Source organism: Mustela lutreola, chromosome 12, assembly GCF_030435805.1.
Source record: "Mustela lutreola isolate mMusLut2 chromosome 12, mMusLut2.pri, whole genome shotgun sequence".
Taxonomy (NCBI): domain Eukaryota; kingdom Metazoa; phylum Chordata; class Mammalia; order Carnivora; family Mustelidae; genus Mustela; species Mustela lutreola.
In genome coordinates, this window is record NC_081301.1 from 88831690 (window position 1) to 88853304 (window position 21615).

Here is a 21615-nt window from a genome sequence, read left to right on the forward strand (position 1 = left end):
TCTGAAGATAAAGGCACAGAAAAAGAAGTGAAGCTGAAAACTGGAAGATTCACATAATGCTTCAACCACCAGTAATGTTTCAAGTTATATGTCTATTCCTAAGAAAGGTCATTCAAACTTCAATTTCTGAATGGCTCTGAAGAAAAAAAACCCCACATACTGCTAGGAATCTCTTATGCAAGACACCTGCTTTCTTCCACAGCCATCTTAAAATGATTTTGCCATCAAGCCCCACCCATGCACAAAGAATTTATTATCGACTTTTTAAAGTCCTACCCTTAATGTCAACAGAATATATCTCTTAAAATTTAATTTCTGCTACTGAGATAACTACATCCAATTTTACCATCACTACAATAAACTAGAGCCACTCAGTTGCAAAGATCATAGTGCCTGCCCAGGAGTAGTCTTGAAAATTTTTCCTCATTATCTTCTGTACAACTGCTCTACTTCCAAATCTTAGTATCCCTCACAGATTAAGGAGGAAAATGAGGAGGACCTTATACAATTTCCAAACAAAAAGTTGTCCCATAATCTAGACCTTAACACAAAAGTTAGGTCACATTACCAGAGTAAAAATTTCAACACAATCTTACCTGCTTATCTTTCCTTTCTATAATATCTTGCTTTTGTTTGCATTTTTGAGAGGTCTCCTTAATATCTGTTGCCTGTAAGATTGAACCAGAAGAAGGGGAATGTAGTTAAAATCTTAAGCAAGCCATTATGAGGCCTTACCAACCCAAATATCAAATTAATCCACAAGGCTTTTCATTTCTTCCAAACCAAATTCAGTTACCACCCAAAATACTAACTTACTTACAAATCTATAAAATGCTATTTACTGATATTAAAAATAGGGGGCCCCTGAGTGGCTCAGTGGGTTAAAGCCTCCGCCTTCGGCTCGGGTCATGATCTCAGGGTCCTGGAATCGAGCCCCGCATCGGGCTCTCTGCAGGGAGCCTGCTTCCTCCTCTCTCTCTGCCTGCCTCTCTGACTACTTGTGATCTCTGTCTGTCAAATAAAAGTCAGTGGGTTAAAGCCTCTGCCTACTTGTGATCTCTGTCTGTCAAATAAAACTCAGTGGGTTAAAGCCTCTGCCTTTGGCTTGGGTCATGATCTCAGGGTCCCGGGATCGAGCCCCGCATCGGACTCTCAGCAGGGAGCCTGCTTCCTCCTCTTTCTCTGCCTGCCTCTCTGACTACTTGTGATCTCTGTCAAAAAAAAAAAAAAAAATCCATGGCAATATGCATACACATTTCTTTATCCCTTCCCATGGACTATCTCATGGTAGTTCATCTGATTCTAAAAAAACATTCTATTAGGATAGCAAGGTCCATAGTTCAAACTGTTCTTCAAAATCTTGGACTCCAAAATCTCCCTAAAGGTTAAAAGCCATGACCATAAAAATTTTTAAGTTTAAAATTTTCAAATAAATTTTTAATAAATGGAACAATCCATATGCCATTATACTATTTATTCTACAAACATCAGGTTTTCTATGATAAATTCATAGAAGAAATTCAATGTTTCCAGGAATACTACTCTGAATCCTCTTATTAAAATAAACAGATTTGGGGGCGCCTGGGTGGCTTGGTTGGTTCAGCGACTGCCTTTGGCTCAGGTCATCTCAGGGTCCTGGGATCCAGTCCTATATTGCGCTCCCTACTCAGCAGGGAGTCTGCTTCTCCCTCTCCCTCTGCCCCTGATTCACACGCTCTCTTGCTCACTCTCAAATACAATCTTTGGGGGAGAAAAAAAATCACATTTCAGTTTGCTCTTTCGTATGCTGGAATATCTTAAAGTAGTAACCTGCCCAAAGTGATAATTAGGAGCCTGAAAGCCCTGTGGTGGCAGACTTGAGTTAAAAAACGAACGAAAGCTACAAGTAAATTCACAAAATTACTTGGAAGACCTGCAGGGTAGTTTTTGTACTTGCTAAAATACAGAAAATCCTGGGGCGCCTGGATGGCTCAGTGGGTTAAAGCCTCTGCCTTCAGCTCAGGTCATGAACCCAGGGTCCTGGGATAGAGCCCTGCATCAGGCTCTCTGCTCAGCAAGGAACCTGCTTCCTCCTTCTCTCTCTGCCTGCCTCTCTGCCTACTTGTGATCTCTGTCTGTCAAATAAATGAAGTCTTTAAAAAATAAAATAAAATACAGAAAATCCTAAATTGAGCCAGCAAAGTACCTTCTCTTTGATTCGAGCCTCCAACACGCGACGCTGCTTCTCAATCTCTTCAATTCGACGGGTCATAGGGATCTGCCCTTCTTTAAGTTTCCTCACCTCTTCCTTCACTCGGTCTCGAGCTAGTTTTACTTCTTCATACTCCTGACGAACATTTTCATACTCCTTGCAATTAATTCAAGAAATAGAAGTTAACGCACTACTAGCTTAAATTAACACATACACTAAAACCAAAGTGCAGGCAGAAACCAAAACTATGAAAAGACTGTTTTGATATCCTTTTGGCAAGTCTACTCATATAAAATTTACCCTCTGAAATAACTTCAGAAATAGCGAATACCAACAATGACTTATTAAGAAGCTTGATAATCACTCAATTTATCTCCATCACTAGGCCCGACTCCAACTTCCATGGTTCTGAAACTTACACAGTAACTGCTACTAAAATGAGGTTTTCCTCTAGTCTCTCGATAAAGAAGAGATATGAGAATGTATAAATAAACGAAACTCAGTTATAAAAAGTAAAAATGAAAAAACAAAGGAAAAATGGATCAAAAGGAAAAAAAATGTGGGTAAAAACGATGCTTGTCATGTCACAGGAATTAATGTTTGCTAAAAAACAAAAGTAAGTGCAGTGCTCAGAGACCATACAGTAAGAATGGGATGAAGAAAAGATTACAAACATTAAAATAAATTTTAAAAAAGGAAAAAAGATTGAAATCGATCTAAGAAAGAAGAAGATAAACCAAAAGACTTTAAAGGAGAAAGAAAAGTAGATTAAGAGTAATAATGGGCATAAGAAAATGTAGTCAAAACAAGCTGTAAAGCAAAAAATTCAAGAATAATGGAATTATGGGACAGGGTAGGGTGAGGGGGTGGCAGAGAAAGGCCACAAATACAGCCACGTGTTTTTCCATTTTAATAACAATTACCTCCATTCTAACCCTGGAACAAACATGATAAAACTTTCTTATTTTGTTCTGCCCGTCAAAAAGAAATGCACTGAGGAAATGGGACTCTTCAGCCCAAACTGTGGTCATAAATAATAACCATACACTGCACAGTGATTAAAAGGAACAGTAGCTCCAATAAACTCAGGAAGCCGGAGTAGAGAATTCTAGTCCATAGCGCGCAGCTGCATCTGCACCTGAACTTATTAGTGGTACACACCAAGTAAATTCTCTGTGACCTGAGGACACTCAAAGATTTTTTTGTGCAAACATTTTTAGCTCATTAACATCTTATAAAACAAACTGTCTGTTGAGGATTCAAATCTGGAAGAGTTAAGAGCACCATCAACTGTTATTTGTTACACAATAACAGTAACAGTACACACCTATATCATAATACCATCAATAATACCAAATGTATTATGATATATAAAGCAAAAATGAACAAAAGCACCTAATTTGAATACAGAGCAATCAGTACCTTCTTTATAGCTTTTCTGCTAGTTAAAGCATCACTATTTTGCCTCTAATAATTAAGACTTACCACCCACGGCCTTTTAGCTTCAAGCATCTCAATCAAATCTAAATGTCGCTTACGTTCATAGAACCTCTCCACATCTTGTTTGTATCGTTCATTCCTCTGAATCATTTTCTCTAGATACTCAGTTTTCTCTTTGCACGAGGTCTAAAACAAATATTTAACAATTAGTTTAACTGAAAAGTCAACAGGTCAGATTCTTTAATGATGAAAATGAACAATGCTACCAAAATTTCACAATAAAGAATTTCACGGGCGTTCCTAAGAACTGTGTACAACTAACATGCATACCTGAGCTCTGGTTTAGGCCCTGCGATTTATTAGTTGGGTGACTGTGGGGAAGCCCCACCACATCTCCAAGCCTGGCCTCTTCCTGCCTGAAGAAAAGACACCTATCTGCCCCACTCACCTCAAGGGTAGAAGCAACACACTCTAAAGTGCAAGGTCAACAAAAGCTATAATGTGATATACAAGTGAAAACTAGTATTACTACAATTAGCATGTTATGAATACCCATGACTTAGGACTTAGAAATGAGATGAAGGAAGCTAAAATTTGCCCTTTAGACTGAGTTAACAAATGCAGAGATGTACTCAAAACCTAGCAGGGTAAGTGGCTACATTCCTTCAGGAGACGGTACTAATTTCAGAGAGTTTCTGATGGTGTACAGGAGTCCCTCCCCTTATTTGAGGGGAACAGAGGCCCAAACCACTAGAGGATGCCTGAAACTGCAGACAGTACCACACCCATAAATACTGCTTTTTCCTGTACATGCATGCCTATGATAAAGCTTAATTTATATATCAGACACAGTAAGAGACTAATAACAAGAAAACAGAGTAACAATAAGCAATCATAAAAGTTAATGAATGTGGCTTCTCTCTCAGAATATATTATCATACTATTGTCACCCTTCTTGTGATGATTCGAGATTATAAAATGCCATGTGATGACATGAAGTGAGGCACTGTGACATAACATCAGACTACTGTTGACCTTGTGACCATATATATATATCAGGCAGCTCATCTGCTTCTGGACCACAGGTCACCATGGGTAATTGAAATGGCAGGTAACTACAAGCGTGAATAATGGGGGACTACTGCATCAGACTGTTCCAGGGGGGCAAGGGTACAAAGACGGACAGAGTATCTGAAAAAGCATAAAATAATTACTACTCCTTTGGTCATGGATTCTGAAAAAGTATAATAAATTATAATAATTTGCATATTATTAAGTATGGACAGTTACAATTGAAGAGAGAGCATCTGTTTATAAGATATCTTATGAAAATTTACTGAATTTATTTTAGTGGCTGGGACATCGAAAATGATTTGTTAAACAAAACACCTCTTCAAATGATAGGCTATAAAAGGATATTTTAGTTTATGTGTTTATTTAAGGTGAACATAAAAACAACACTGCAACAGAACCCAGAGCTCTCTACAAAGTCTACACTCCTGCAAATCAAAAAATATGAGAACAGGTTCAACAGAGACACTACATCAAAAGCTACAGTTTCACTGCTATATTACCCAAAGCCTTGTACCATCCTGGCATATGGCAGGTGTTGTAAGAAATACTGAATGAGTAAAAGAATAATACCGAAACTTCCTGAGAGAAATAAATACTTTAAAATACCATTATTGGTTCCTTAGAAGTTCAATTAATAACATGTATTTGAAGAAATGGTAGTCAAATTTTTCAAACGTTTTTCAACTCCAATTCTCACTTTCTATGACTTAATGTACGTCAGCAATACAATCCTAGGTGGAAAAAACCCACAAATATATGAAGCCACTTGATGAATCAGAGCTACTATTCACCCTATCACACTGTGAAAGATGGAAATCAGTCAGGGACAATAAAAAATGAGTTGTCTGTTTATAAATACCTCTAGTTGTTTTTCTTTCTCCCTGAAGTTTTTGAGTTCACAATGGTATCTGTGCATTTCTGGAGGACCAATAGACTTCTCAGTAGCTTCAAGAAGTTCAATTTTACTCAGTTTAGCAAATTCTCCAACTTTATCCTAGAGCATAAAACTTAAATATCAGCAACTATTATCATTTTTAAAAAAGACTTATTTGTTAGAATGGGAGAGGGACAAAGAAACTTAAGCAGACTCTGAACTCAGCAAAGAGTCCAACACGGGGCTCGAACTCACGACCCTGGTAACATGACCTGAGCAGAAACCAAGAGTCAACATGTAACTGAAAGTGCCACCCAGGCGCTCTGCAACTATTACCATTCATAAATATCCTCAAAACATATTTCACTCAGCGATCACGCTTGTTAAAATGAAACGCATTTAAAAGAAAAAAAACTGTTAAGATGTGCAATATATACAAACTCTGTCCTTCATATATTATTTCTTAAAATGATAAAGGGTATGATTGTCATCTAAGAATCCTTTAAAATTTTCTAGGTCGATATTTCTAGGGTAAAGTGTTTATATACATATAATAAATAGCTTGGAGATAAAAAAGAGTTACCTGGACTGAAACCATTATCTACCACACATCAATTGGAATGTCAGAAGTTAAGAAAAAGGATATTTACAACAACTACTTCTGGACATATCGGACATCAGCTAACAATGCTTTCAAATTTTAAATTTTTTTTTAATTTGGACAAATGTAATTAAGTCATTGTTTCTGAATTGAAAAAATGAACTATAATTCAGTCACTACACAGCACTCATATTTAACATTTCATGTGCATTTTCAGGGTATTTTTACTAAAATTTAAAATATAACAAAATTTTAGAATGCACATCTATAGATTTAAGAGTTTTAGTACATCACATACTTTATATAAAAACATGATTAAGAAGTTGTTTATTACCAAAATTTTAAGTGCCTACAAACTCTAGCACATGGACACGCAAGTTGCTGTACTTAAAAACAATACTTTATTTCCTTTACCATATTCTGTAGTTTAGACTTTCAGTTTTTTATTAATTGAAATCTTCCAAATTACTTCAATAAGATTATGAGACGAAATGCCACCTTTTACAAAGTAGAAAGTATTAGTTATGAGGCTTACTTTAAATAGCTTCTATTATAATATTCTTTGAAAAGTATTTAGATTCTGCTATGGCATGAAGAGGACACAAATTCTACCATGTGTACACTTAATTCTCTCATACCTGAGGTAGAAATTGGCAAAGATTGCCCACTTGAATGTTTAAGGCTGCAACTTGCTCTTCTACTACTTTCTGGGTTGTAGATTTTTTGTTGATGAACCAAGACGACTGATTTTTTGCCACGTCAATCTCACGGGTAATTACAAGATTTCCTGAAGTTCTGAACCTAGTTAAAAATAATTTAAAAAATCTTTATGTTCAAAATACATATATTGTTTTAGAAATATAATTTCCAAAATTCTCTTGCAAAAAAGGTTGCCAGACAGGATTATTATAACTTTTATTCCTTTTGAAATTTTGGCCCCTCCAAAAAAGGAAAACTTGATAATTTATTGGTAATAATACATAACTGATCACAGGTAAGTTACCACTTACAACATCACAATTATTTAAACTATTAAAATAAAACAAAGCCAACACTAATTTCCAAACACTGACAGAGGATTTACATATCTGGAGTTATTTATCCTTTAATTATTATTCTCCAATCACATGCGTTGACTGCAATTCAAAATGGATTGGTATATTCAACCATACAAAATTAAGTGCTATAACTTCCTCTACTGGAAGATAAAGGAATGAAAACCAATTTTTGCATAAGCAGTTCCAGACATCAAAACTAGCCTGGTCATACAGGTAGCCCATGCCTTCCTTGTCATGTACTCCACTCTGAATTCAGAGGGGACTATATCATACGCCCTCTTAAAGGAACATTAAGCAATACAGAATCTGAAAGAAGGGTATTTACTTATTTCTTGCTTTTAGAAGTACTACTGCTCCACACCTCCCATCCATCTTCTTCACTGGGAATTAGCAGCATGTGGTAGAAAGATAAATTATTGGTATTCAATGGCTAAATGACAATGATACTTTGTAAATGTCGTGTCTATATAGACTATACTGTAATCAGAACACTCCACAAACATTAAGATTTTAGAACTTTAAAAAAAAGTAATTTTAAATTTTCATTTCCAGCAGAATGACTAATGAAGTACTCTGTTGGTTGTCTTGTTCTGAACTACAAATAATGAAATATTAAAATATGTTCACAAATGCATTTATCAGTTAGCATGAAGGCAAGTAAATCTGGCCTAAATCCCAGGGCAGGTGGAGATCCAGAAGTTGAAAAATGAAAACTGGCTTTTACTTTGAGAGTATCTGTTCCACCAAATAACCTTACACATTCATTTTCATAATCTCCTAGGAGAGGAGCTACAAAGGCCCCGAGAGTCTAATAAAAACCATCCCCAAAAGACTATACCCTCCATTTAAGGGTAAACTAGAACTACTCTATAATCACCATCACCACCACTGCCAGCACCACCAACACCACCATTGACAGTGAGGTAAATTGCCTGTCTCAAACTACGGCTTAAACTGCAAAAACAAACAAACAAACAAACAAAAACACAACAACCCACAATTTCTCCTGAGGACAGTTAATAACATCAACCCAGTCTCAGATATATTAGTATACTTAAGTCAATTACATGACATACCTAGGGTTCCAAAATGCACAAACTGAGAATTGTGTATATTTTGATCCTGGATTGAAAGTACCCAGTGGTCTGTTGTATAAGTTAGTGAAAATTCCCTCAGCAGGAACCTACCTTTACCCTCAAAAAATTAACACAAAGTTCAAAGAGAAAGGGGCAGCTTACTGGAAACACACATACATGAAAACAAAACCAAGAGTAAGAACTAGCAGAAATAACAAAGTAGAGTCATACTGAATTAATGGGCAAATACAGAATAAGGAAATTCACTATATTTCAAGAAATAGAAGATTGAAAATATTTACTTATATCTAAAGAAGAACTAAGGGGAAATGGATCTAGAATGCAGCACAAAGACATAAAAAGATGAAAAATAATGGAGAATGTTAAGAGACACAGATGACTGAGTAAGAGAACCCAACATCTAATAGGAGTTCTAGAAGGGAAGGAGACAAAAAAGGGTCAGTGGCAATATAGGAAGAGATAACGGATAAGAATTTTCCAAACTATAAATTTAAGAAGCTCATTAAATCCCAAGCAAATAAATAAAAAAATAAATCCACATCTAAATATATGATGTGAAACTATAAAACAACAAAAACAGGATTTCAAAAGACACTTGAGCCACATGAAACCAATGACCCCCTCCCCACCCCCCACAAAAAAGGCACTTGAGATAAAGAGAATTACTGCCAAAGAAACTAGGATTATATTCATACCTGAAGACTGTGGAATTATACTTCACATGTGTTGAGAAAAGACCTATCAATGTAGAATTTATATCTACCAAATACATCTTTCAAGACTTAGAATGGGTAGGTCAAGATGGGGGAGGAAGAGAAGGCTGAGATGACATCAGGTAGCAGGAGATTAGCTAGATCGTTATTAAACCATTCCGAGCACCTACAAATCCAACAGGAGATCGAAGAGAAGAAGAGCAACAATTCTAGAAACAGAAAGTGGACCGCTTTCTGAAAGGGTTTTTTCTTTTACAAAATTTTGGGATACAACTTCTTCTAATAGATCAAAATATACCCTAAATCTAGCACAGGGTTTGTTCTAATCTCTAGCCTGAGCAAATTCTCTCCACTTTCTTTTTCTTTCTTTTCCCAACCAACTTAAATTATCAACTCCATTTTTAGAAAAAATATTTTTAAAGATTTATTTATTTATTTGACAGACAGATCACAAGTAGGCAGAGAGGCAGGCAGAGAGAGAGGAGGAAGCAGGCTCCCTGCTGAGCAGAGAGCCTGATATGGGGCTTGATCCCAGTACCCTGGGATCATGACCTGAGCCGAAAGCAGAGGCTTTAACCCACTGAGCCACCCAGGTGCCCCTTTTTAGAAATTTTTTTTAAAATTTTCATCTTTACAGTCATATTCCATCCCTTCACCATGTTTACCCTTATTTGTGTGTGTGTGTGTGTGTGTGTGTGTGTGTGTGTATTTTTTTTTCTTTCTTAAAATTTTGGGAGGTAGTTTCTTCTAAGATACTCCAAAATACTCCCAAAATCAAATGAGTGGCTCTGTTCTATTCACCAGTCAAATACATATATTTTCTTTTTTAAATTCTTTTTTGAACTTCTTTTTAACCCTTCTCCCCACAATCTGAGTTCTCTTCTGATTTGGTTAATGCACATTTTTCGGGGCCTATGCCACCCTTTTAGTATTTTATTCTCTCATTCATATATTCTTATCTAGGTAAAATGACAAGGCAGAAAAACTCACCACAAAAAGAAAGAACGAGAGGCAGTACCAAAGGCTAGAGACCTAATCAATATGGACATTGGTAATATATCAGATCTAGAGTTCAGAATGATGATTCTCAAGGTGCTAGCTGGGCTCAAAAAATGCATGGAAGATATTAGAGAAATCCTATCTGGAGAAATAAAAGAACTAAAATCTAACCAAGCTGAAGTCAAAAAAGCTATTAATGAGGTACAATAAAAAATAGAGGCTCTTACTGCTAGGATAAATGAGGCAGAAGAGTTAGTGATATAGAAGACCAAATGACAGAGAATAAAGCTGCTGAGCAAAAGAGAGACAAACAACTACTGGACAATGAGGGGAGAATCTGAGATAGATGATACCATAAGATGAAACAATATTAGAATAATTGGGATTCCAAAAGAAGAAGAAAGAGAGAGGGGGAACAGAAGGTATATTGGAGCGAATTATTGTAGAGAATTTCTCTAATGCGGCAAAGGGAACAAACATCAAAATCCAGGAGGCGCAGAGAACCCCCCTCAAAATCAGTAAGAATAGGTCCACACCTCGCCATCTAATAGTAAAACTTACAAGTCTTAGTGACAAAGGGAAAATCCTAAAAGCAGCCTGGGACAAGAAGTCTGTAACATACAATGATAAAAATATTAGATTGGCAGCAGACTTATCCACAGAGACCTGGCAGGCCACAAAGAACTGACATGATATGTTCAGAGCACTAAATGAGAAAAACATGCAGTCAAGAATACTATATCCAGCTAGGCTATCACTGAAAATAGAAAGAGAGATAAAAAACTTCCAGGACAAACAAAAACTAAAAGAATCTGTAAACACCAAACCAGCTCTACAGGAAATACTGAAAGGAGTCCTCCAGCCAAAGAGAGAACCTAAAAGTAATAGGCCAGAAAGGAACAGAGACAATATACAGTAACAGTCACCTTATAGGCGATACACTGGCATTAAATTCATCTCTCTCAATAGTTACCCTGAATGTAAATGGGCTAAATGCCCCAATCAAAAGACACAGGGTATCAGATTGATTAAAAAAAAAAAAATCAATATGCTGTCTACAAGAACCTGATTTTAGACCCAAAGACACCTCCAGATTTAAAGTGAGGGGGTGAAAAACAATTAACCATGCCAAGGGACATCAAAAGAAAGCTGGGGTGGCAATCCTTATATCAGATCAATTAGATTTTAAGCCAAACACTATCATAAGAGATGAGGAAGGACACACTACCATACTCAAAGGGTCCGATCAGCAAGAAGATCTAACAATTTTAAATATCTATGCTCCTAACATGGGAGCAGCCAACTATACAAACCAATTAATAAACAAAATCAAAGAAACACATCGATAATAATACAGTAATAGTAGGCGACTTTAACACCCCCTCACTGAAATGGACAGATCATCCAAGCAAAAGTTCAACAAGGAAATAAAGGCCTTAAAAGACACACTGGACCAGATGGACATCACAGATATATTCAGAACATTCCATCCCAAAGCAACAGAATATGCACTCTTCTCTAGTGCACATGGAACATTCTCCAGAATAGATCACATCCTGGGTCACAAATCATGTATCAACTGGTAGGTACCAAAAGATTGGGATCATTCCCTGCATATTTTCAGACCACAATGCTCTGAAGCTAAAACTCAATCACAAGAGGAAAGTTGGAAAGAACCCAAATACATGCAAGCTAAAGAGCATCCTACTAAAGAATGAATAGGTCAACCAGGAAATTAAAGAAAAATTGAAAAAAACTCATGGAAACAAATGATAATGAAAGCACAACTGCTCAAAATCCATGGGACACAGAAAAGGCAGTTCTGAGAGGAAAACAGAAATACAAGCCTTTCTCAAGAAACAAGAAAGGTCTCAAATATACAACCTAATCCTACACCTAAAGGAGCTGGAGAAAGAACAGCAAAGAAAGCCTAAACCCAGCAGGAGAAGAGAAATAATCAAGATCAGAGCCAAAATCAATGAAATAGAAACCAAAAAAATGACAGAGCAAATCAACGAAACTAGGAGCTAGTTCTTTGAAAGAATTAAGAAAATTTATAACCCCCTGGCCAGACTTATCAAAAAAAGAGAAAGGACCCAAATAAATAAAATCATGAATGAAAGAGGAGAGATCACAACCAACTTATAAGAACATATTATGAGCAACTATACACCAGCAAACTTAACAATCTGGAAGAAATGAATGCATTCCTAGAGACATATAAAGTACCATAACTGAATCCAGATGAAATAGAAAACCTCAACAGACCCATAACCAGTAAGGAGATTGAAACAGTCATCAAAAATCTCCCAACAAATGAGAGCCCAAGGCCAGATGGATTCCCTGGGGAATTCTAACAAGCATTTAAAGAAGAATTAATTCCTATTCTCCTGAAACTATTCCAAAAAACAGAAATGGGAGGAAAACTTCCAAGCTCATTTTATGAGGCCAGCATCACCTTGATCCCAAAACCAGACAAAGATCCCATCAAAAAAGAGAATTATAGACCAACATCTTTGATGAACAGAGATGCAAAAATTCTCACCAAAATACTAGCCAATAGGATCCAACAATACATTGAAAGTATTATTCACCATGACTAAGTGGGATTTATTCCAGGGCTTCAAGGTTGGTTCAACATCCACGAATCAATCAATGTGATACAATACATTAATAAAAGATAAAACAAGAAACATATGATACTCTCAATAGATGCTGAAAAAGCATTTGACAAAGTACAGCATCCTTTCTTGAGCAAAACTCTTCAAAGTGTAGGGACTGAGGGTACATACCTCAATATCATCAAAGCCATGTATGAAAAACCCACAGCGAATATCATTCTCAATGGAGAAAAACTGAAAGCTTTTTCCGCTAAGCTCAGGAACACGGCAGGGATGTCCATTATCACCACTGCTATTCAACATAGTACTAAAAGTCCTAGCCTCAGCAATCAGACAACAAAAAGAAATTAAAGGCATCCAAATCGGCAAAGAGGAAGTCAAATTCTCACTCATTGCAGATGATATGATACTTTATGTGGAAAACCCAAAAGACTCCACTCCATAACTGCTAGAACTCATACAGGGATTCAGTAAAGTGTCAAGATATAAAATCAATGCACAGAAATCAGTTGCATTTCTATACACCAACAATAAGATAGAAGAAAGAGAAATCAAAGAGTCAATCCCATTCACAATTCCACCAAAACCTTAAGATACCTAGGAATAAACCTAATCAAAGAGGTTAAAAAATCTGTACTCAGAAAACTATAAAGTACTAATGAAAGAAACTGAGGAAGACACAAAGAAACAGAAAAATATTCCATGCTCATGGATTTAAGAACAAATATTGTGAAAGTGTCTATGCTACCTAAAGCAATCTACACGTTTAATGCAATACCTATCAAAATACCATCCATTTTTTTCACACAAATGGAACAAATAATCCTAAAATTTATATGGAACCAGAAAAGACCTCGAATAGCCAGAGGAACGTTAAAAAAGAAAGCCATAGTTGGTGGCATCATAATTCCAGACTTCAAGCTCTGTTACAAAGCTGTCATCATCAAGACGGTATGGCACTGGCACAAAAACAGACACATAGATCAATGGAACAGAATAGAGAGCCCAGAAATAGACCCTCAACTCTATGGTCAACTAATCTTCAACAAAGCAGGAAAGAATGTCCAATGGAAAAAAGACAATCCCTTCAACAAATGGTGTTGGGACAACTGGACAGCTACATGCAAAAAAAATGAAACTAGAACATTTCCTTACAACACACAAAAAAATAGACTCCAAATGGATAAAAGACCTCAATGTGAGACAGGAATCCATCAAAACCCTTGAGGAGAACACAGGCTGCAGCAACTTCTTCCTAGAAACATCACCAAAGGCAAGGGAAGCAAGGGCAAAAATGAACTACTGGGACTTCATCAAGATCAAAGGCTTTTGCACAGCAAAGGAAACAGTCAACAAAACCAAAAGACAACTGACAGAATGGGAGAAGATATATGCAAACAAAATACCAGATATAGGGCTAGTATCCAAAATCTGTAACAACTAATCAAACTCAACACCCAAAGAACAAATAATCCAATGAAGAAATGGGCAGAGGACATGAACAGACATTTCTGCAAAGAAGACATCCAGATGGCCAACAGACACATGAAAAAGTGCTCCATATCACTTGGCATCAGGGAGATACAAATCAAAACCACAATGAGATACCACCTCACGCCAGTCAGAATGGCTAAAATTAGCAAGTCAGGAAACAACAGATGCTGGCAAGGATGTGGAGAAAGGGGAATCTTTCTACACTGCTGGTGGGAACACAAGCTGGTACAGCCACTATGGAAAACAGCATGGAGGTTCCTCAAAAAGTTGAAAATAGAGCTACCTTATGGCCCAGCAATCGCACTACTGGGTATTTACCCTAAAGATACAAATGTAGGGATCTGAAGGGGCACGTGCACCCAAATGTTCACAGCAGCCATGTCCACAATAGCCAAACTATGAAAAGAACATAGATGTCCATCAACAGATGAATGGATTAAGAAGACATGGGGTGTGTGTGTGCGTACACAATGGAATACTATGTAGCCATCAAAAGAAATGAAATCTTGCCATTTGCAATGACATGGATGGAACTAGAGCTGAGCAAAATAAGTCAATCAGAGAAAGACAACTACCATATGATCTCCCTGATCTGAGGAAGTTGAGAGGCAAGTGGAGGATTTGGGGGGTAGGGAAGGAAAAAATGAAACAAGATGGGATCGGGCAGCAGACAAACCATGAGACTCTTAATCTCACAAAACAAACTGAGGGTTGCCGGGGGAAAGGGTGGTTGGGTTATGGACAACGGGGAAGGTATGTGCTTGGTGAGTGCTGTGAAGTGTGTAAACCTGGCAATTCACAGACCTGTAGCCCTGGGACTAATAATACATTATATGTTAATAATAAAAATAAAAAATTAAAAAAAAAAAGACTTAGAGCAAAAGAACAACATTTTCAGACAAAAACTGAACATTCCACTAGATCTTCATTAAAGAAAACTCTTAAAAATACCCTCTGGCGGAAAGAAAGTGATCTCAAAGGAAATAACAAAAATGCAAGAAAAAATAAAAGCAAGACAAACCAAAGACACATGAGATAATTCTAAACAAACATTGACAATAGAAATTGATAATAGTTATTATGTCTAAAAGAGCTTAAAAGACAAGACAAAATTAAAATAGTTCAGACAAGGTATTCAAATTAAAAACTCTAAGGTCTTTATTCAATAGGAAGATACAGACATTTTGGTCTAGACTCAAATTCAAATATATGTGTTAAAAATTCTAACAACGGCTAATACAAGAATGAATAATTTCCAAAACAGTAAAGAAAAATTACACAAAAATCCAAACAAAGTCAAGAGAGAAAAGAAATACTGAAAAATATTAACAAATAAAAAGCACAAATTAAGGCAGTAAAAATAAGTCCCAACATATAAACCAATAAATGTAATGGATATGCACTATTTAAAAGGCTATGTAGGGGTGCCTGAGTGGCTCAGTGGGTTAAGCCTCTGCCTTCGACTCAGGTCGTGATCCCAGCATCCTGGGATCGAGCCCCGTATCAGGCTCCCTGCTCTGCGGGAAGCCTGCTTCTCCCTCTCCCACTCCCTCTGCTTGTATTCCCTCTCTCACAGTGTCTCTGTCAAATAAATTAATAAAATCTTTAAAAAAAAAAGGGGGGGGGACTATGTAAACACCACCCAACTATCATGTTGAAATGAGATACAAAAGGTATTAAAAATTTGAAATTAATGAATAAAAAAAGGTAATTTGGAAAGCACTTAAAAAAGAAAGCTGCTAGGGCACCTGCGTGGCTCAGTGGGATAAGCCTCTGTCTTCAGCTCTGGTCATGATCTCAGGGTCCTGGGATCGAGCCCCGCATCAGGCTTTCTGCTTGGCGGGGAAGCCTGCTTCCTCCTCTCTCTCTGCCTGCCTCTCTACTTGTGATCTCTATCAAATAAATAAATAAAATCTTTACCAAAAAAAAAAAAGAAGAAAGCCGCCAACTACACTAGTGGCAAATTAAAACATATTCTAAGGGAAATGCATCAAAAGATAAAGTCAATACACAACAGAAAGTTCAACTCTACTAGGAAGATAGAACAATCTGAATCTTAGCTGTATCCTGAAGCTACATCTATATAGAAGGAAAATGTAATACACCTTTCTCAGTAATTAAAGAATCAATCTGATGACTGAAATCAGCAAAAATATACAAGCTTTAACAATATAATTAATCAGCTTGCACTAATGGACACAGAACACTGCACATAACAAGAGCAGAATACTCCACTCATTCTTTCAACCCAGTGGGTAACAATTATGTAAGCTCACTACAGAAAGGATGCCTTAACAAATTTCCAAGGTATATGACCATATATTTACATATATTACTATATATTACACTATGTATTACTCTAAGGTTATATATATGTATATATAATAAAACATGCAATATACACTATACGTATAATACAGCAATATATAATTTTACTATGTATTATTATTCATTATATATGCTATATATAGTACTACTATATATTATATATATTACTATATATTGGACCATATACTATATTACTATAAATCAGACCATATAGTAACATGTAATATAGAATATATACAGAACAAATATAACCTGTAATTTTATATTTTTATAACAGATGTATTTTTTTTTTACCACAGAACTACTATCAAAGTGGAAATCAACACTAAAATAACAAGAAAATTACTACATTTTGACTACATTCTACATTACTAGAATCTGAAACAACTTCTAATTATGAACTCAAAGAAAATGAACAGAACTGAAAAATAGGAAAATGTTACATACCAAAATTTGGGAGAAAGAGCTCAAGCAATATTGAGAGGGAAATTTTTTTGCCTTAGATGATTATACGAAGGAAAACAAGACGAAAAATTTGTGTAAAAAATATCCATATCAAGAAATTAAGAAAAAAATCAAAAAACAAAAGTTTCAAGAATTAATATAGAAAATAATGAAACAGAAAACCATGATGTAAGATGAAAACCATAAGGCAGAAATCAATTCACTGACAAAGACTGAGGAAACAGACAAATCAATTTTTTCAAATCAAGGGGGAAAAAAAAAAAAAAACAAGGACTACTACAGAGGACACCTACATCATGCCACTTCTCTGCTCAAATCCCGGTGGGTTCACAGCTTACTCAAAATAAATGCAAAGTCCTTACACTGGCCTACAAGACCCTATGAGCTGGCTCCTTGATATTCTCACACCTTATCTCTCACTATCCTCTTGTTCAGTTCAAGGCAAACACACTGGGTACCACGTCAGTCTTTCTTAGTATCTGCAGATGCTGACATGCCGGTTCCCCAAGTATCTCCATACTCAACACCTTATCTCCTTCAAGTCTTTGCTCAGGTACTTTCTTCTGTGTGGGAACTTTCTTGATCACCCTATTTAATGCTGTAAACTTCACTCTGGCACTCCCTCCCTAAACTCCTTTTCTGCTCAGTCTTCTACCTAGCACTAATGACCATCCAATGTCATATGTATTTTACCTATGTATTTATCTGCCCCTCCCTCATTTTCAAATACTTGAAAATGACCGCATATATGTATACTAGACATTATTCCATCCACTGTTCCAAAGAGTGTATGACCAGTTAACACACTGTTCAATAGCAGTAACAATTTCAACTAAGGAGAAGCCATTTATTGTTTGTATTCCCAACAAGTGACCACAATGTAGCTAAAAGAGTTTGGGGAAAGGGAGACCTCCCCTGTAGTTCTGGCAACAGAACTCTGGTTTTGCTCACCAGTTAGATTATTACAGCTATTTGTTATTACATACCAAAAAGTCTACCTCTTTAGATAACCAAGAAAACAACCAGGCTGATTCAGAGCAAAAAATCGGAAGTGCTTAACACCTGCAGCCACCCATAAAGGACTTTAAACGTACGTATTAATACTCCCTCTGTATTTTATATATATTAATATTCCCTCTGTATTTTATAAATATACCCCGCACAGTTTGTTTCAGTTGTAGTATCTAAGAAACCACTGTGAGCTATGGACAGCACCAAGGCTAACACAGGAATATTTTTGGCAATTTTATAAAAATGACATATAACTCCTATCATATAATTCATTTTATATATATAAATCCAAGCTTTTTTATTGTGGTAAAATGTACCTAACATAAAATTTACCATTTTAACCATTTCAGGTGTACAGCTGAAGGAGTATGTGTATCAACAACAGTTTTTAATATATGTACACGGTTCTGCCATCACCACCACCACCACCTAATTCCGAAATGTCATCACCAACCCAAAAAGGAGCCCAAACCTGTTAAGCAGTCACTCCCCCCACTCTCTCTTCCCCTCATTCCCAAGCAATCTATTTCATCTCTGTGGATCTGCCTATTCTGGACCTCCCGAAGACGTGGAATCACACAGCGGGCAGTACTGGCGTCTGGCTTCTTGCACGAAGCACGCTCTCCGGGTTCCCCCACGTTGTCGGATCTATCAGCGTTTTGTTCCTTTCTACAGCTGAGTATGATGTTCTTTAATGAGTACATCACATTTTGTTCAACCATTTATCAGATGGTACACTTTTGGAGGGTTTGTAAGTTTTCACTATTAAAATTGGGAAAAAGCTAATTTTGTCCAAATGAGTAAAACATTCTCTAGAATAGTAACTGGACCGAAGATTATTTAAAATCTATTATTACTGCCGAATACGATGTACTGCTTATGTTCCCATGTGCATGGCAGGATTCACTTCTCTACACTTTCATATTACTAAATTTTACTTAAAAATTTTTCTAAACTCAAAGGAAAAAATTCTCCTTTTGATTTCCTTCAAAACTCATGAGTTTTAACTAATGAGTTGTATCCTTTTTATACTTATTGGCCATTTATTTTACTTAGTGTTAAATTTCTTTGCTTATATTCTGTAAGTTGCTTGTAATTTTTACTGACTTGCATGAGATACTGGTATTTTGGTAATTTTAAGACATGTACATGTTATTTGTGCTGAAAATGTTTTCTCCCATCATTCATTTTTAACTGCGGTACCATTATTTTCAATTGGATTTGTATAGAATCTTAATTTCCAATCTTCCTTTTTATGGTTTTTGGGTATCCTATTCTGCTTTAAATCCTAAGATTTAAAAAATAATATACATTTTTTCTATTTTTTTCAAAGTTACATAGTTTTTCACTCAGCCTTTAGCACCTCTAGATCTGAGTCAGATGTTTGATAAAGCTCTAAATTTATGTTTATAAAAATAGCCAACTAGTTCACCTCAATTCCAGTAATTTATAGCCTACACTTAAGCTGCCATCTTTATAATAAATTCTCATATACATTTAGATCTCCCTGCTTTTTTCAATCTGCTTCTCTAATTTTCTGTACTAAGACCTTATTATCAACAGCTTTATAATACACTTTAACATCTGGTACACAGACATCTTATTCATTATTCTGCTTTTTCAAAATCTTCTCGGGTTTTCCAGAACATTTATTCTCCCAAAAGTACTTTAGAATCAACTTGTTCACTTACCTGTTGATACTCTGGTTGGAACTGTATCAAATTTATATATTAATTTGAAAGGATTGAAAATGTTGAAAGTGAATATTTATGTTTCTAGGAACACAATATGCTCCTCCATTTATTCATGTCTTAGTTTTGTATCTTTCAGTAAAACACTATCGTTACATTTTAATGAATTGAGTATAATCTTGTTTTCTCTTATTTCTATGTGTGCCTATTTCTCTTTACATAAATAAAGCATTCTCCCACTTTTTGAGTAAAAAGATCATTTCCCCACATGCTATAAAAATGATGAAGCTATCAGATGATCTTTAAAAGCTACTTAAGCTCAAAAAGTTCAGGACTTTCTATAAACACTCCAAAAAACAACACTCACTAAATCAACTAAACAATGAGCTTATCTGTGTTTAAAAGACTGAGAGTACATACACTAAGGATGGGTAACTGGTTTTATCTTGAATACTAACTCTGACACATCAGAAATGGCTGCCAAGAGAGGTAATTTCTTTAGGAAATCTACTGAAAGAAAAATCTTACCATTTGGATTTTAAAAGATGCATAAAAAAAATAACTTATCTGGATAAAACATCCTTTAAATATAATGTCTAATAGTTATACCATAATGCTATATTTTCTAAAGTCATCACAAAAGCATGAACATAAAGCAACTGTACAGGAAAAAGGGGTTTCCGCAGTTTTGACACTTACAATTCAATTTCAACCATTCCTTTGGAACATCCTCTCTTCACAAAAAAACCAACCTAGAGCAAAAAAGACAAAGTGCACTCAGTGATGACAGTTCCATGTTATACCACAGATTCAGCAAAGTCATTACTGTCACATTCAAATCCTTTCAGTAACTATTTTCTCCACTCTCTTCATTTTCCCGGATTTGGGAAATTGTTTCCATTGTGTCCTCCCACAAGTAACAATACTATTAGTTACCATTTACGAGCATTCCAGGTGCCAGACAGCCTCTTACAGAGGTTATGACAAAGCCAAAAGGTGATACAGAGCAAGGAACTAAACCCACATAATATGGCCCCAGAGTCTGTGTACTTAGCCTCTATCCTAAACATCTTGGTAGAGGCAAAAAAGTCAACGGGAAAACAGGTTCTACAGTTTAATCACAGGATTTACCAAATCTCCTTATTACCCCTGGAGACTTCTCTGGAGTTGCAGATTAAATATTAACAACTATTCTAATATTACCCATCTTGTTATTAATGAGGATGTAATTATCATTTTCTTAAAAAGAAGAATACACATAGTAAATACAATTTACATGGTAAAATAGACCTATTTAGTCTAGTTTGAATACATGTACAGGCACAAATCTGAAGAGAGACCTTGGGCCTAAAAAATACCAGACTGGATCTTCAATAGGGCTCTAAGTAATTCTAAAAAAAAAAAAAAACAAAACAAACAAACAAAAAAAAAGTGGAAACACACCTTGCAAAGAATTATCCTTTTGATAATTATCCTTTTGATAATTCTTAGCAGTTAGGACAGCAATTAGAATCACAACAGTGAACATTTATTAAGCATTACCATATGCTACTGTGCTAAGCAATTTATAATTTTTTTCTTAATACTCAGGAGCAACTGTAGGAGATCTGTATTATATCCATTTTACAAACGATGAAACGGAGGCCCAGAAAGGTGACAAAGGAGGTCTGTCCTTGTAACTAGAAAGTCCAGCTTAATGATTAAGAGGACAGACACACTTTAACACAGCATCCAGGTTCCTATCTCAGTCATGCCATAAGCGTGTAAGTTGCTGGACTCTGACCAAGTTACTAAACCTCTCTGTTTTAGTTTCTTCATAAACAGGAAAAACAACGGCATTTTTGTAGGAGTGCTATCTGCTCATTAGTTTGCATCAATTAAAATATTTGGCACCAGTAAGAAAAAAAAATTACAAAGCAGTTCTTATTATAAAATGTATATATGGATAGTACAGAACA

At 35.9% G+C, this 21615-nt stretch overlaps 1 protein-coding gene across 2 annotated transcripts in view; it reads right to left on the minus strand.

Annotated features, from left to right (window-relative positions):
- SMC5 (structural maintenance of chromosomes 5) overlaps nt 1-21615 on the minus strand; it is a 97158-nt gene that overhangs the window by 64039 nt on the left and 11504 nt on the right. For both annotated transcript variants that reach the window (XM_059143588.1, XM_059143587.1), the window contains exons 3-8: nt 20357-20409; nt 6819-6981; nt 5565-5699; nt 3677-3817; nt 2186-2347; nt 597-668 (exon numbers count right to left, since the gene is read on the minus strand). In XM_059143588.1, coding sequence (XP_058999571.1) covers nt 597-668; nt 2186-2347; nt 3677-3817; nt 5565-5699; nt 6819-6981; nt 20357-20409 — 726 coding nt within the window. The remainder of the gene's footprint in view (nt 1-596; nt 669-2185; nt 2348-3676; nt 3818-5564; nt 5700-6818; nt 6982-20356; nt 20410-21615) is intronic.